Here is a 17,895-nt window from a genome sequence, read left to right as displayed (position 1 = left end):
CGATAATTTAATTGTTATGAATTTACTACTAATAGTTCTTTGATTTGAGACCCCTGTACTGTGGTGTTCCGGTGTCTGTTGTAGAGTTTGTAACACCCACATTCATACCTGCCATCTTCCCACATGCAGGTGTGTTCTGGGCACTCTGCTCGCAGCGTCCCCAGCAGGGAGGGCCTTTCTCATGTTACTGTAGAGGGCCGCGAGGACCAGAGGGGCAGAGGCGTGAATTCACATGCCTGACATCTGGTGGAGCTGGATTTAAACCCTGGTGGCCCAGCTCCAAAGTCTGGGCTCTTAACCCCTGTGCTCTCCTGCCTCTCTGATGTCCAGACCCCCACTGCCCAGCCCAGAGCAGGGGCTCAGTGCATACAGTGGAAGGACTGACTAATTGAGTGGATGAGAAAGAGAAATGAAAGAATGAAGGCTAAACCTTGAGATAAACAGGTCCAAGACCGTGAGTGAAGCCCCTGGCCTCCTCATAGTAGCAGCAAGGGCCATCCCTGGGAAGCACTGTACAAAGGATCAGCTCTAGAGTTGGGACTATAGGGGGTGGGAGTGGGGTGGGAATGTTGGAAGATAAGGCTGGAGGGGCAGCTGGGGAAGGAAGTGAGAGAGAGGACCAGCGTTGATTGAGAAGATACCATGAGCCAGGGGCCCCTCCTTCGTGGAGACGTGAGACGAGGGTAGTTAAGGTTGCTGGGCACTTGACCCTTTTTATGTTTTCTGGCTTTGGCATAAGCCTTTAATTGGGGCTGCCTCTTAAAAAAGTCATGCCTGATCAACACCCAGCTGTAGCCTCACTGAGCACGGCCCCGGGCTACTGGCCACATCCCCCACATGGAAACCCTTCCCAGCCCACTTGGCTTTTAGCAGACGAAAGCCATACCAACCCCTACCACTTCCAGGCCTGGAACTCCTAAGGTTTGTGGCCAAAGGCATCCACCAAATAAGATACTGGAGGATGAGCTTCCCACCTTGCTACTCCCCTATGCATGCCAGCAAAAATGAACACCTACCTTAATCAGCAGGACTTCATGGCATAGGCCCAGCATGTCCAGAGAGCTGTCCTAAAGCCCCCGCAAGAGTGGGTGGTGGGATGGATCAGTGGTTAGGAGAGCAGGTTGGAGTTAGCCAGCCATGTGCTCTGTTCTTCCCACTATGGGCCTTGGTTGAGCCCCAGTTTCCTCCTCTATAAAGCAGATTCCTCCTCTGTGCAGTCCTCGCTGGACTGAGGGAGAGTCCAGGGGAGGTGTATAGCATGCAGACACAGTGCCATGCCCCAAGCATGCTCTCAGTTTGCTGGAGACAGCTACAGTGCCACCCAGAACTCTGGCCTTGGCCCTTTAAAGTCATCTAATGGGCCCGCTCGAGGTTTCTAAACCATGGATGGCAAAACAGACTTCGATGCCCATAAGAAGGAAATCCATACTCACCTCCACCTTATACCTTCTCCCATTGCCTGCTCCATCTACTCCCTCTCTGCAGTCCGGACTGCCAGGCTGCTTCATAGCAGTGAGGCCAAGGGCTGGGGGTGCTTCACAGCCTGGGACCTTAAAGGGCGTTTCTGCACTTGACCTTCAGGTAATGTCCTGAGGGCCCCCTGATCCTTTGTAGGGAGAGAACTCTGCTAGACAGGAAATGGGGGCAGGGGGCTGGGAAGAATCCATGCACTCTGTGAGGTGCCAGGGAGGGCCCCTCCGAGCTCCTCATGTTAGCCTTCACCCTCACAGACCAGGCTCATTGCCATGACCCCAGGAGCCTCAGTGGCAGCCACCACCTCTCATGTTTTCAACTCTCAGAGTGACACCACCTTTTCCATTTCTGTTTCTTCAGGTTTGTCTCCAAAAAGGTATTTTATCACTTGACGGTTGACCGGCCTATAATCTACGATGGAAGCGATTTCCCTTAGCCTCAAGCCCCTGGATTTTAATAGCTTCACTTTATCCACAAGAAACACTACTCTCCCTCACCTATCACATAAAGCACTAAAAAAAAAAAAAAATTGCTGGGAAGCTAATCCACTATGCAACTCTGAAAGAGAAGCCCTCAGGCTTATGCCTCAGAAGCTGCATTGTAGGGGAGCACTGTTTGTTCTGCACTTTGCACAGGTCACTCCTAGTCCCCATAACTTCAAAGGGCTCAAATGACTTTTCCATTGATTTGGAACCCAACTGTCTTCAAACCCAAAAGGACACTCTGCAAAAGGGTTAAGCACTCAGGAGACTGTGAGGTCTCCTGGGAACACAGTTGGCTGCAGGCCTCCTATGGAGAGCTCCACAGCCACAGGTGACCCCGACCTCTGCCCATAGAACAAGATGCCCTGCCCTGCCCCACCCCACCCAGAGCCAGACATCCTGGGCAACTGTGAGCCTGGAGACCCCGGCCAGACCTCATGAGTCCTCAGTCTGTGAGGCTCACAGGGACTCCTGGGGCAAGGATGCCACAGGGCAGTCAAGAATCAGGGCTCTGGGGAGTCCTCCCAAGATCCCAACTAGCCTCCTATCATGCCCCATCCCTTATTGTCCCAGGAAGTTGTGGAGGAGCCTCTAAACTGCACTTTCTTCCTGGGCAATTCTGTTCTCAAGCAAAGGCCGTCACTCAGCCAGGCCTCTCAAAGCATAGAACTGAAGATAATCCAGGAAATGGAACCCACCATACTGAGGGCTGAGCAGTGGCTGGTGTATACTACCGCTAGAGCCCAAATGCCGGTTAATGTTATGCCATGACCTCTCAGCCGACAGCCCATCTTTGTTTATGTAAATAAGAGCTTCTGCTTGCCTGCAGACCTGTGTTTACTAATAATCATAATCAGGGTAAGAACCACTTTCAAAAATGGGGCCTTTATAACAAAAATCGTTGATAACTCAAGTGTCAACAGGCATAATTAAGGAACCTGCTATTTGTTCATGTCTTGGTCCTAACACCCATGCAGGCAGAGCCCTCTCCCCACCTGCCAGGCTCTCCAGGACCCCATTTGCTCCCTTCCTGGTACTCAGCTATGGCTGACCCCTAGGAGACATCTTGCCTTTAGGCAGAGGAAGCTCTCTTTTCTATTCCTGGACAGGAATTAAATAATCTTCCTGTTCTCTGTAGTCCTTTTCTTCCCCTTCCACAGAGAGCTCACGTCAAAGGCCAGTCTCTTGCTGCAGTCAGATCCCAGGTACTTCTACAGGTTAGCGAAGTATCTGAGAAAATGGCCCACTTTGAGCCAAGGAAGGGGGATGGTCAGGTATGAGGGAAAGAGCTCCCGATAGGTTGTCATTTCTCTAGCTAGCCTTGTGACTGAAGTCACATCACCTTTCCAAGCTTCATAATCCTCGTGTAACTGGTTTTGAGAGCTGGAGAATGGATTGGCGCCCCCAAGCCAGGTCCAGCACAGACCACCAAGCCCACCATGCACCAGCAGCCACAGAATCAACACCAGCAAAGAGAACTCTTATAGGAGCAGGGGGGAGATAGCTCCAGAGAAGGACTCAAGAGTTTTTATTTAAACAAGAGTTGGCCATGGGGAATGGTGAACAGAACCATTCAGAGGTCAGTCCAGAGAAAAACTGGACCTCCTGTGTTCTTTTTCCTTGGAGCAGCCTCCTTGGGCAGAAAGTTTGCAAGTTCTATTTTCTCTGCTGGCCACGGCCCTGAAGGCGCTTGGCACCAAAACAAAACAGCCAGGCCACCTGAGACTTCCTGGCCTCATGCCACATTGCCCAGGAATTACTCTTGAGAAAATTATCCAGCCTTTGAATCCATCTGCTCTCTTGCAAGGGATAATCAGAAGTCAGCTGATCATCACAAGTAAAGAAATTGGAAATTAAAAGAGAAACCAAAGCAGTCTGGAGTCGTCTTGTGTGTGTTTAGCTTTCCCAGGCTCTCATGGAGACTGGTTAAGCCAAGGCCTTCTGCCAGTATGCTCACCATCACTGCAACCAGAGCCAGCATTTGTTGACTAGCTGATGTCAAAGGCCTCGAACATGTTCTTCCACCCGAGATCCATTCTGAACTTTGCTCTGTTGCTCATCACAGCAGGGGGCTAATTACAGCTTTAAAAACACGTGGCTGTTCTTACCGCTCCGACCCAGAGCCACTCCTCCAGGAGAGCAGGGGTATGCACCACCTCGAATGTTGACTGCGGTTGTGCCAGAAAGGCCTTTTTGTGCTCAAAGGACTGCCCAATCCCTCAGCAGTCATTTCCTCTCTGGTTTCATAGCATTGTGTGTGTGTGTGTGTGTGTGTGTGTGTGTGTGTGTGTGTGCGCGCGCGCGCGCGCTGGACTAACTCTTGTACTTCATTATTTTGTTGTTCAAGCTCAAGTTTGCTGTGTCTATGCAGCAAGAGAAGGTCTTGGCCTATTTTAAGTGTGACTTTTTATAAATAGCTTTATTCTTATTTTAAACAGGTTCCCAACTTTACTGAGGTTTTGGGATTGGGTACTTTTTTTTTTTTTAAATGCAAATGACAATTCAAGAACTGCTGTTGAAGATGGTAGCCCCAGCTAGACTGAATCACCTAGAAATCAACAAGAAGGAAATATCCTAGGGATCCCAAGTCACTATTTAAAAAAAATAAAGTTAGCCCCTTGATGGCCCAGCTTTCTGAATAGCAGCTGCTTTTGATTACTGATACGAGCTGCCTTTTTCATCACTGCAACTGAAACCACTAATCCATGTCCCCCAAGAAACACACCAACCTCAGTCTGCTACATTTCATCCGTCAACAAAGCATGTTTGGGCCAAGTGTTCCCCTCCATGGCTAAGTGGCTTTTATAACATCTGATGTTAGCACACTGGACTCAGTAGGCTGGAATCTGGAACTGAAACACCCTACAGGGTATGGAAAACAGATGAAAAGCCATATAATACAACTAAAAAATAAAGGGCATTGTTTTTTTCTGAAATTTTTCAGTTGTCACCTAAGGTGGTGAAGCCATTCCAGATCTAAAGAAAAGGGATTCCCTGCTGAGAGTTGGTGTTTTATGATGCTGGTTAGGTGTCCACCGATGCGGTATTAACAGGAGGTTCATTTTTTAAAGTCCAGCTTGGAAATTCTATGTGAGAATTCTTTAGGCCGAGAAACCATCCCTGGCTTGGAGAGATTGAGCATTAAAGCAGAGAGAAGCCATCTGTGATGCTTAGAACCAAGAATCTCTGTGTACACAGATCGCTCAGATGGCCATCCATGTTTACAGAACATGTATCCAAAAAGCACTTACGAGTGGAAACTTGGGCAAGTTTTTCTTAATTTCATTGTGGTTCTTCCAAGAAAACAGGAAAGACTGACTTAATTCCCTTTTCCCTCTTAAGCACTTTTTAGAAATAATAAAGTATATATTTAAATTTAGGAGGCATCTCTGTAGAACGGCTTCCTGTTTTCTAGAGACACTTCTGCCCCTCTGGTGGCTGCACAGCAATACCCAAGCCTCAGTTAGGTGGCTTAAAAATTGGAATTGCACTTTAATTGTCTAATCCTCAGTTCACATGGCCTTATGAAATAGTGGGTCTGGGAACCCATTTCACTTCTACCTGCCAAAGAATTATCCAGAAGCACATCAGATGCCAGCATCCCACCTGCACAGTAGGGGTGAGAAACTTTTGTACCCCAACACATAATCCTTTATAGTGTATGCTATGCCATGTGGAGATGATCTGTTTTTTATCTTCAGGATTTAAATAAAGTGAACACTATGATGTTTAGAGTAATGTTGTCTTTCATCCCATCAGGGCATGAGGAGATAATGAGGTTACCCAGACCTGAGTCAGAGTTAAGCTGCTCTATCTTGAAATAGAGCATCTTTTACAGTGGCTTTTCAAAAAGGTTGGAGTCAGCAAATATTCCAAGAGAGTGCCCCATGGCCTGGCATCTGGGTACCTCCTGGTCTGCTTTAAGGGAGGTGTTCAGACCTGCCCGAGCCAGTGCATCCTTCCAACCCACACCCCCTCTGCCCAGCAAGTTTCTGGCCTCAGCTCAGATGTCTCCAGCTCTCCCTTGGTACAGAGCACTTTGAACAAAGATCAAACTTCTAATTTACCAGAATAATAGGGTGGGAGAACAAAGGTCATGGATGGCCTAAAACCACAATTAACCAATAGGTGGTATAAAGCTGAACAAAACTGCCAGGAACAGGCCAGCTGGCAGAGAAAGAGAGCAACAATCCCACTAAACACCTACTGCTATTAAGCGGGTCAGCAAGATGCCTCTATAGGCCTACAGGGGTGTGTCCCAGTCACCCCTGGACTAGTCGGATTGAGCTCAGGCTGAGCAGCCCATCCACACTCAGCTCACATCCCCACATCTGGGTGACCAGAGCTCCTACCTTTGAGTGACCCATGTCTTGCAGAACACCTCCCAGGCCCCCTCTTGCCTCCACTTAGCTTCCTCTTTCAAGCCTCTCCTGCCCCCAGTTTCTTACATGGACCCATCTTTAATCAATTACTCAGGAGTCAGTCACACTTTCTATAATTGTGCCTGATCCCCCCTCAACAGCAAGGACTGTGTCTCATTCATTTTCATGCCTGTTTCACTTCCCTACAGCATCCAGCATCATACCAGACACAAAAGTGCTTAAAAAAAGCACGGAATCAATGAGGACTCTGGTCAGTCACAAAGCCCCAGGTCAGCCATAATTTCATTGGCCAACTCAGGCAGGGGCAGAAGCTCCTGCAACATTCCAGTGGTGGAGGAGGGTAAAGGGGTTTGGGAGGATGGAGGTGAGGCAGCCACTCAACCCCAACCCTCTGCACATCTTCTCATGTTAAAAAAAGTGCCCGCAGATCAAGCCTCTACTGTCCAGTGACCAGGTTGAAGTAATGGAGGATCAGTTTATCCCTGCACCCAAAATAACACAGCAGAAGGAATTCTTTGTTAATAGGACAGTCCCTCCTGAAGGTTGATGGACATGTGGGTTTGGGGCTGCAGCAAGAACCAACAGACACACAGATGTGCATGCTACCTCTGGGGCTGGGATCTGAGGACCCCTGTCTCAAAATCCCCATTGCTCCTTGCCCCATCCCACTAAACCACTGAGTTATCCAAGATGACATATATCTCTGCTCAAAGTTTTCCAAACCTACATTCAAGTCCAAGCAATTCTGGCCCGATTCTGTGTCCGCAGACTGCATGGCACTTGAAGGTACCACACCTCTTGTCACATCTATCCAGCAGGTGCTGGAGGATGTAGAGATTCCCCAGCTGACTCAGAAGGACGCTCTCAGCAAGGTCAGCCCTTTCAGTATGAAGATGCGTGGGAAAAATCTGGCAAGAAGAGCTTGCTGCCCACACACATCTGCAAAGCAAATAGATGGTGAAACCTGTCGTACCAGATGAGAAAACGGACTTTTTTTGAGGGAGAAGTTGAAGCTCAAGCTATCAAGAACCAACAGGAAAGTGTAGCTATTATGAAAGATATTCAAAGTGGGTTAGGGTTGAAAAAAAGGTCAGCCTTTTACTTTTCCCACACCCACCGTTTTCTGAAGCAGGACAATAAAGAGCAGAAGTGTGATCGCCTACCTTCTGGTCTTTGATCTGTCTCACCTCCTCCCTCCCTGTCCTCTGAACTCTGTAGGAGGCAGATGCGTGCAGTTTCCTCACACCTTCTGGCACGTACACTCAGGTTATCTCAGGACTCTGCACCCCAATCTGAAGCCTCAAGTAAATTAAGTGTTCTTAGCAAAAAGAAAAAAAAAAATGAACAAAGTGAGGACAGGCCTCACCAAACCTGAAAATGTGTGTGTGCCCCCTACCAAAAGGAAGACCTCATCCCAGATCAGGTTTTGCTTTGGGCCCGTCGGTCTGTTTAGAATCATAGAAGGAAGGTAATTTCAGGAGGCCTTTCCAAGCCTTCTGCTCCCAAGGAGGAATCGGGCTGAGTGATGGAGGAGAGAAGGAATCCATTCCTGGGAGGCCTAAGCATCCATCTTCCAGGTCAGTGGGGCAGGTGCTGTCTTCTCCCTGGCATGAGAAAGGAAAGCTGCTTAGGGAGAGGGAAGAGGGGGGAGAAGAAGAAAGAGCAAAAAGAGGGTGACAGTGTTATTGTGAAAACCTTGTGGATCCACACCCCTTATGTAGTGTATGGATGAGTAGAAAAATGGGGATAAAATTAAAGGACAAATGGGGTGGAATGGGGGGAATGATTTGGGTGTTCTTTTTTCACTTTTATTTTTTTATTCTTGTTCTGCTGCTTTCTGATGTAAGGAAAATGTTCAGAGATAGATTGTGATGATGAACGCATAACTATGTTACCATACTGTGGACAGTGGATTGTATACCATGGATGATTTTATGGTGTGTGACTGTATTTCAATAAAACTGAATTTAATGTAAATAAATAAATAAATAAAAGTAGAAAGAAAAAAAAGAGAGTGAGAAAAGGGAAAACAGGAAGAGCCTTCCATGGAGGCTGTGAGGAGGGCTGGGCTTGCAGCTGGATTAACAGAAGTCATCTTCTCCCTGGAAGAAAGGAGCAGTGGGGAAACAGTAGTGTTGGGATAGCCAGAGCCAACCACCACGTCTGATGCATGAAACATTTTAATGTAGCAAGACCTGGACCATGTACAGAACAAACACAAAAGGTGGTGACTGCAGACATGGAGAAGATAATCCGGTTTGTTCCTCTGGCTCTGAAGCCGTCTAAGAAGTCCCCACGTGCTTTAGCAAAAAGGCAGTGGGGAGGGTGGCAGCACTGTCCTCACAAGAGGCTTTCATCGAGAGACAGGGTCCATGTGTGCAACCAAAGGTCTTCATGAAGACGGATCCATGGACCACCTCCACCAGCACGGACTCCCACAGCACTGTTGGGCGTTCTCTGGAAGAGGATTGCACATTTATGCCCTGGAGATGACCCTGTGGAAGAGGAATAGGGAAAACTGAATCTGTCCCATATCAGGCCTACAGCGTCTTCAGTTATCAAGAGTTCAGGTATCAAGCAACCAGGAAACGACCCAGACTCACCCTAAGCTCAGTTTTGCTCGAGTTAATTTATTAAATGTCAGTATCAAAGAATTTCTTAGAATGTTCTCTTAGTTTGGCATGCATAGCAGTTACCTGGTGGTCTATTAAAATGCAGATTCTTGGGGACCACCCATGTCTACTCTGACTCATCCAGTCTAAGGGGAACCCAGGATGCATTCACAAGTGTTCTAAGTGATGCTGCTGGAAGTGGTCCATGGACCGCACAGAGAAGGTCCCTGATGATCATTTCTACATGACCACTGATTTGGTTAGAACCTGAAGAAAGGGATAAAGTGAACTAATTGATCAGTCTCCTAATTTAATTCTACAAATGGCATGGCCCTTGAATTTCAGAACCAGCCCTTCTTCCCCAATCCATTGGCTCATGCACTATGATACAGTGATGGAAATTTCATTCTCAGAGAGGAAGATATTTCCAAATGAATTCCCTGGTATGAAACTATTCTACAGGTAAAATCCTTTGCAGCCACAGTTTTGTTTTGTTTTGTTTTGTTTTGTTTTGTTATGGTTTGTGTTTGTATTCAAGGACTTGTTGCTGTTACATTATTTGTAAATGGAAAAAACACTCCTCCAAATCTAAAGTAGTTCCACTAATGTCCAAAATTTAAGAATTAAAGAAAGAAATATGAGTTTGGTACCATGAGTATGGGTTGGGGGAGGTCAAGTTAAACAGGAGTTTGTTTCTAAGCTGGTTCATACATAGAATTCAGAGGGTTTGTGAACTTGGGTGGGGAAAAGAATGGCATTGTTTTCCTTAACCTCTAAATAAAATTTTAGTCTCCCTTCAAATATGAATGAAGGCAACAAGTCACACTTGTATGTATTAACAAGAGCTGTGACTTTGTCCCCAATGGAAATCACAGATATTTTCATTTTACTTGACAGTTATCGCAGACATCTCAGAGCAGGATTGTCTGTAGACCTACAGATAGATTTTATTTAATGTGTTAATAAAGAAACACATGTATTATTAATGCATACATTTGTTTTAATATTTGGAGAAGCATATTTCAATATAACTGGTTTCCTTTGTAATCCTATATATTTTGTCTTACACATTTTAGAACATTCTGAAACAGAGGCTGTAGGCTTGGTCAGATTGCCAAAGGGGTGCATGATGCACAAAATGGTTAAGAACATCTGGATTCTGGCAGGTTTTCATGAAAAAGAAAAGAGAATGATCAGCTCATGGCAGCACTGGTTTGTTAATAATAATAACGGCATATAATCTGGTAGGCTAATGTCATAAATCGGGCATAGTGCTAAGTGCTTTCGTGTTTTATCCCTTTCTTCATAACAGCATTACCAGGTAGGTGAGGCCCAGCTTTTAGAGATGAGGAAACCGAGACTCAGGGAGGTTGGTAAATTTGAACCATTCACAGCACACATTACTACCACACCATGCTGAGATGGCAGTGGGGGTGGTTTTCTCTAAGCATTCTCATTTCACTCGAACACAGATTATCTGATGGTTTAAAAATAAATAAATTAATTAAAACTTCCATAAAACAGGATTTGCTTAGGCAGCCCTTGACCTTTGAGCTCTTATTATGTGTGATCCTTTCAGGAGGCTAGATTGTTTATTTATTGTTACAGTAATGCTGCATGACAGACAACCATAAACCCAGTGGCTCAAATCACTGTTGATTTAGCTCGTGAGTCTGCAGGTTGGTTGGTTCTTCTGTTTTTTCATGTGTCTGCCATCGGCTGCCTGCGTGTCCTCTAGCAGTTCTGATGGGCCTGAGGGTCTGCTGGTTGCTGGCTGATCTTGGCCGGGCTCACTCATGTGTCTGTGGTCAGTTGGTGAGTCAGATGTGAGCTGGCTGGCCTAGGACGGCCGTGGCCAAGGTGACCTGGTACTGTTCCACATGGTCATCCCTCCCCCAGCGGGAAAGCCCAGGCTTGTTGAAGTGACTACTTGAGCGAACAGAAGTGCACAAGCCTCTTGAGACCTAGTCTCATAGCCACCGCATCATCCCTTTACCATATTCTGTTGCCTAAAGCAAGTCATAGGCCAGCCCAGGTTCAAGGTGTGGGGAAAGAGACTCCATATATTACTCTCCCAGTTCTCTTCCTAAATGGTCACTCCTTGGTCTCTGACACGGGCTTCTCCTTTATCCAGCCGTTCAAAGGAGATGCCTAGACCTGTGTCCTGGGCCGTCTTCTCCACTTCTACCCCATCCCTCTCTTCTCTCTTCTCTCTCACTCCTACTCCTTCCCCACTCTCTCTCCTCTCTCTTGTCTACCCCCACCCCCTTTCTCTCATATTCTCTCTCTCTCTCCCTTTCTCTCTCTCTTCGCTCTCTCCATCTCAGCACTTCCCTGTGTATATGCCTACCATCTTCATGTTGAAGACTCCCAGATTTACAACTCCACCCAGAACCTCTCCTTTAAATTTCTCCTTTCAGAGATAGCTGTTGGGTGTCTCCAGTTGCAAATCTTGATTTCCACCCCTAGACTTTTTCCCCCACCAATCTTCCTCTCCCAGTAGCAACACCCCAACCACCCAGCCATTTAGGCTCCACACACCAGTCTTGATTCCTTTCCTTTCTCTCAACCCTCACCTGTTGGCTCTACCTTGAAAATATGTCTCAAAGTCATCCACCTACTTCCACTACCACCACTTCCATCACCCTAACCCCACTACCATCATCTCTTTCCCCAACAACTGCAGTAGCCTCCAAATGGACCCCCTGCTTCTACCCCTGCTCCACCTTCCGCAACTCTTCTTCACCTAGGGGCACTAGAGATCTTTAAATCACAAATTGGATCATGTCACACACCCACTTAAAAATTGTCTCCCTGCATGTGGAATAGACCCTAAACGCCTCACCTGGACCTGAGCAGGACCCTACCTTTCTATCCAACCTGACCTCTTTCTTAATCATAACCCTCCAACTACCTGGGTCTTCCTTTTGCTGATTGATCATGCTGATCACTGTCCTGCCTCAGTGACACCAATGAGAATTAGCAGGGATGGTCTCACACCATCTCTGTCAATGTCAAATCTCTTTCTGACCCTTGGAAACTCTCTTGTTTCCAGATGTTGGATGACAGACGCTGGGGCTCACTCTGACCTTTGTCAGCCTCTGCAGTGGTCTTCCAAGCTGCCTAGATTGTTGTCCCAATTGAGTGTGAGACCTTTTAGAGTTTCCTGATTCATCACCAGCCGGCTCTCTACCTCCCTTAGTTCCTTTCATCAGGGGCAGTCCAGCCAAACAAAGGAAGTTTTATCCAGTCTCCATTCAGAGCTTTCTATTATAAGGATAAGAGCATGAGTTTTGAGGGAAATCATGTCTTAGATTTGCTTTAAAATATTACAGCAAAGATTTTTTTTTCAAAAGGAAGGAACAAAGGGAGGGAGAGAAAGAGAGAGAAAAGAATGAAGAAGAGCAGGCAAGCATATGAAACAGAGAGAGAGAGAAAAGAAAGAAAAGAAGTACAGCTGAAGAAAGGATAATCAAAAGCTTGGTAACGGGTATGTGGAGGTTCATTAGAATATTCTCTCTACTTTTGTGTATGTTTAAGTTTTCCATAATTTGCAAGTTTAAAAAGAAGAGAGTATGCATGGGGAAGACCTGAACCAATCCCATGGCGTGGACACTTAACCTCTCAGTGTCCCTCAGGCGTGTGTGCCGCAGGGCCTTTGTACGTGCTTCTCCCTCCCCCCAGCACACCCTTGCTCCCCTCCTTCCTCTAGAAAAATCCTGCTCACCTCAAATGTCACTTCCTTAGGGGAGCCCTCTCTGCCTCCCACACCTCGAGACTGGGTCAAGCCCTTTGTTGCACACTCTGTAGCATCCTGTACTCACAACCATCTGTGTGGCGGTGTGGTTAGCATCTGACACCTGTGTGCACTGAAGCTCCGTGAGTGCTGGCACTGGGTCTGCTTTTGCTCCCCGTCACCCAGCCCAGTGTCGGGCATGCAGGGGATGCTCACTGTGTTTTTGTTGAATGAACAAATGAGGTTAATGTACACTCTCCCCTTCCTAGAGCATTGTTATCAGTTGCTGTGTTTTCCCAAATCAAGCTACAGGGTTTTACAAATGAGTGCACTTAATGGAAACAAACATTTGAATTTGGAATCATTGGTTCCTTCAACACTCATTTACTGAGGGCCTGTCACATGGAAGGCCTGTTATTAGCACTAGGGAGATAACAGTGAATAGAGCAGAGAACTGATTCTTACCTAAGTTCTGTGTTGGGGGTTGCTGAGTGCTGTGGAGAGAAATAAAGCAAAGATGGGGGCTAGGGCGTCCAGGGGGGTGCTGCAACATTCAGAGTGTGGGCAGGGCAGGTTTCAGTGGGAAGGCGGTATTTGATCAAAGAGCTAAAAGAGGTGGAGAGCCAGCATGTGGCTGTCTGGGAGAAGGGGAGTCCCAGGCAGAGGGTGCCTAAAGAATCGAAGGGTGGATCTTCTGACACCTTGTCCAGCCTCCTCTTTAGCCCTGGGTCTCTGCCATATGCTTCTGTGAGTTCACCTGGGACAGCCACATCATTGTGTTGGATCGGAAAGACCAAGAACGGGAATTGTTAGTTTCTTGGTGGTCTGATTAACTACTGCTGTGCAACAAATTACCCCAAAACTCGGTGGCTTAAAACAAAGACCATTTTATTACATCTCATGACTTTGTGGGTCAGGAGTTTGAGCAGGGCTGGGCTGGGTGGCTCTTCTATTCTTTGCGGTATTGATGGCGGTCTCTTGGTGGCTGGCACCTTGGCGGCAGTGGATGGAAGGCACGAGGCCTCTCCAGTGTAGTGGTACCAGGGTAGTCTGTAAGGCAGACCTCTTGCGTGGCAGCTCAGGGCAAGCACACCGAGGGACAGGAAGAGGAAGCTTCCAGTATCTTAAGGCCCATCCCCAGAATCTGGCTCAGCCTCACTTGCACCATGTTTCATCAGTCAAGCAACGCAGATTCAAGCATATGGGATATATACATCATATTTTTTTATTCAATTTTATTGATATATATTCACATACCGTACAGTCATCCAAAGTGTACAATCAGTTGTTCACAGTACTATCATATAGTTGTGCATTCATCACCCCAATCTATTTTTTGAACATTTTCCTTGTACCAGAAAAAGTGAAAATAAGAATAAAAAATAAAAGTAAAGAAGAACAGCCCAAACACACCCCCTCCCACACTATTTTTCATTTAGTTTTTTGTCCCCATTTTTCTACTCATCCATCTATACACTAGATAAAAGGAGTGTGATCCACAAGGCTTTCACCATCACACTGTCACCCCTTGTAATCTACATTGCTATACAATCATCTTCAAGAGTCAAGGCCACTAGGTTGCAGTTTGATAGTTTCAGGTATTTACTCTAGCTATTCCAATGCATTAAAACCTAAAAAGGGTTATCTATGTAGTACATAAGAATGTCCACCAGAGTGACCTCTCAACTCCATTTGGAATCTCTCAGCCACTGAAACTTTATTTCTTTTCATTTCACATCCCTCTTTTGGTCAAGAAGATGGGAGTCATATCCCACGTTGCCAGGGAGATATACACCCCTGGGAGTCAGATCCCACGTAGGGGGAAGGGCAGTGAGTTCACCTGCCAAGGTGGGTTAGCTAGAGAGAGAGGGCCACATCTGAGCAATGAAAAGATACACTTAATAATTTGACAAAAGGAGCATCCAAGAATTTTTAGCCTTCCTTAATCCACCAACCTTAAACTCTCTGCAGTTGTTCAAAGTTCAGTCCTTGTTTTTCTTGCCCAACACTATAGTTCTCCAAACATTTTTGTTTTGCTATAGCTCCTTCTAGCCTCAATTATTCTCACATAGATCATGCAAATGTTAGAGACACAGCTCTCCAGCTGGGCACTATCCCTGTTGCTAAACAGGCAGAGAAGAACAAAAACATACTCAGTCCATGACCTGATGGAGCTGAGAGTCCAAACATGGGAATCAGAGGTTCAATGAGCACAAAATAAGGTCTAATTACAAACTGAGGCACATGCTGTGAGGGAAAGGGACAGGCAGTGTGCTACACAGGGAAGTGACAGGGGCAAGTGTTTATGTGCCAGGCCTGTCTAAGCACCCTGCTGAGCGGCAGCATTTGAGCCTTTACCATCTCGTCCCTGTGCAGTGGGCCACATTCACATTGGCCTACCACCTTATAGCGAGAAGTGACACTTCAGCCAGCTCTCTGCTGAGGGGTGGTTTACACTGTCCAGAAATTCCCAGCTTGACATAATTCAGATGTGCTTGGAAGTGAAGACTTCAGGGTCCAGAAAGTGAGGGGTCTGCAGAAAAATGAAGGGCAGCAGACTTGGGCAGAGACAGACTCCCTAGAGCAACACGCCTGGTCACAGAGCGTGGCCTGAGCAAGGACAGCTGGGTGGGCAGGCACAGCGTTTGTGCACATGGTCAGCACATGGAGCAAACTTCAGACCCGGCAGTCCAGGCAGCAGCCACATCCTTTCAGGCAAGCCTCCGAGGGCCACAGTACCAAGAGGACTTGCCAGCCCTGGGGAGGATGGCAGGATCTGAGAATAGGGTCTGATGATAGCCTCCAGCCCTGGCTGGTCAAGGGCTGGAGCCCTAAGACTGGGAACCCAGCCCCGAGGGGGAGAGCCAGTGTTGTAGTTTGCTAATGCTGCCTGAATGCAAAACACCAGAAATGGATTGGCTTTTATGAAGGGGGTTTATTTGGTTACACAGTTACAGTCTTAAGGCTATAAAGTGTCCAAGGTAACACATCAGCAATCAGGTACCTTCACTGGAGTATGGCCAATGGCATCTAGGAAAACCTCTGTTAGCTGGGGAGGCGTGTGGCTGGTGTCTGCTTCAAGTTCTGGTTTCAAAATGGCTTTCTCCCAGGATGTTCCTCTCTAGGCTGCAGCTCCTCTTCAAAAACATCACTCTTAGTTGCTCTTGGGGCGTTTGTCCTCTCTTAGCTTCTCTGGAGCAAAAGTCTGCTTTCAAAGGCCATCTCCAAAATGTCTCTGTAAGCTCCTCTCTCAGTTCCTGTGCGTTCTTCAAAGATTCCCTTTTGGCTGTAGCTTCTCTTCAAAATGTCACTCTCAGCTGCACTGAGTTCCTTCTGTTTGTCAGCTCATTTATATGGCTCCAGTGATTTAATTTAGACCCACCCTGAATGGGTGGGGTAACACCTCCATGGAAATTATCCAATCAGAGTCACACCCACAGTTGGGTGGGGCAGATCTCCACGGAAACACTCAAAGAATTACAATCTAAACAACACTGATAGGTCTGCCCACACAAAATTACATCAAAGATAATGGCGTTTTGGGGGACATAATACATTCCAACCAGCACAGCCAGGATGGTAGCCCAGCCCTGCAGACCAGGCCAGAGATGGACAGGGACAGGCTGGAGCTACCTGAGGCCTGCCATGGGCCTGTGTGTCCCTTCAGATCTGACCACTGCAGAGGAGCTCTGGGGCCACACAGGGGCCAGCAGTGGGGGTGGTGCCTGGATCCCACATCAGGGAGTCTGATTAAAGCCACGTTCTTTTGGACTGTGTGGAACCAAGGAAAGCTATTGATGTGTCTTGCATCTGTGAGAAGAGAGATAGAGAAGATAGAGGCAGGGGGACTTGGTGGGGGGAAGAGGGAAGCTGACCAGCTTATTTGGCAGTCCAGAAGTCTGCCTGGGCAAGGGTGCAGTGTCCTTGGACGTGCATACACACATGCTCCAGGAGAGTCTGTGGCTCCTTCACGAGGGATTGAGGCTCCACTGCTGCATGTGGGGAATGTTTGGGGAGTATGTTTGGGGAGTGGCTGGGGAGTGGGTAGGAACCTTCTGCATATTATGAGTACAATGACATTGTACACCCTCATGGGGGCACTTCAGAAGGAGGGAGTCAGTGGGCCTTGGCTGCCACGTCATGTAGAGTCTACATGCAGTGGTATCCGATGGGGATGCTGCTCCAGTCCGTGCCCTGTCTGTTCTGCCTCTGCAGGGACTGGCACAAGGTCTGGCTTGAAAAGGCTGGTTGACTCCAAGCCAATGACCAAGTCAGGTGAGTAGGGTAGCATCGTGGGCAAAAGTTGTGCTTAAGGGCCAGACGCCCCCAGGTTCACATCCTGGCCTTGCCAATTACTAACTGCATGACCTTCACAAGTTACTTGACGTGACTGAAGATCAGTTCCTTCATCTGTAAGACAGGGTTTTAATAATAGTATCTACAGAGCATAGAGAAAATGTGAAATAGATGATAGTTGAAAGTTCAGTCCCTGGCTGAATGGTTGACTTGTGATCAGACAGAGCCCGTGCTCTCAGCTTTCCAAGACGAATTCTATGACTGATGTCATCCATGCTTCCTGTCTCCTGGGTACCCAGTGTTCTTTACCTATCAGGTATTAAATGGGTGCCTGGAATTGGCAGCTCCTGGTGAGAAGGCTGTTGCTGGTTAATTTCTCTAGATGGAGTTTAGGTGCAAGATATTTATTAGTGATCAACACCTATGCAAAGAAGGGGGATGATCAGGATTGGGCAGAAAGAGAAGTCAAACTGCAATGCAGGCCAAACAAAGCCTCAGCCAAACTGAAAGGAAGCTCGAAAGCAAATATTGCCTGTCAGAGTGTCGCCATCAGGCTGAGAGAGTTTTATTCCCCTGCCTCGCTCAGGCATTGGATGCAGGCGGCCCTGGGAAGATGTGACTTTGGACAGGGTAGCTCGCTGCAGTGGAGGCAGAGCCTGTAGGAGCAACAGCTAGATGTTGTGTGCTAGCAGCCAGGCAGCAAGTTCTTTCTTGAAGGGGGATCCAGTTGGTGCATCCCCATTTTACCACAGACATGTTTTGACTCAGATTGTGGTGCCAGTATTGTGTGTATACAAACAAGTGTGTCAAGAGTGGAGAGGGACTCAAAGAATCACATGTTAGACAGACAGGTTGACATGTCTTTTTAGGTTTTTACAATATAAAAGTCAAAGAAAGGCATTAAATGGATCATT

At 47.1% G+C, this 17,895-nt stretch overlaps 1 protein-coding gene across 2 annotated transcripts in view; it reads left to right on the top strand.

The window, feature by feature from the left end:
• The window catches only part of FYCO1 (FYVE and coiled-coil domain autophagy adaptor 1), a 112,740-nt gene extending 107,051 nt beyond the window's left edge, over positions 1 to 5,689 (top strand). For both annotated transcript variants that reach the window (XM_037849137.1, XM_037849167.1), the window contains one exon: positions 1,834 to 5,689. In XM_037849137.1, coding sequence (XP_037705065.1) covers positions 1,834 to 1,909 — 76 coding nt within the window. In that variant the 3' untranslated portion in view covers positions 1,910 to 5,689. The remainder of the gene's footprint in view (positions 1 to 1,833) is intronic.
• Positions 5,690 to 17,895: the final 12,206 nt, after the last annotated feature.

This window comes from Choloepus didactylus, chromosome 1 (genome assembly GCF_015220235.1).
Source record: "Choloepus didactylus isolate mChoDid1 chromosome 1, mChoDid1.pri, whole genome shotgun sequence".
NCBI classification, from domain to species: Eukaryota; Metazoa; Chordata; class Mammalia; order Pilosa; family Megalonychidae; genus Choloepus; species Choloepus didactylus.
The sequence above is the reverse complement of the archived record's forward strand: the minus strand, read 5'-3'. Positions and strand labels throughout refer to the sequence as shown.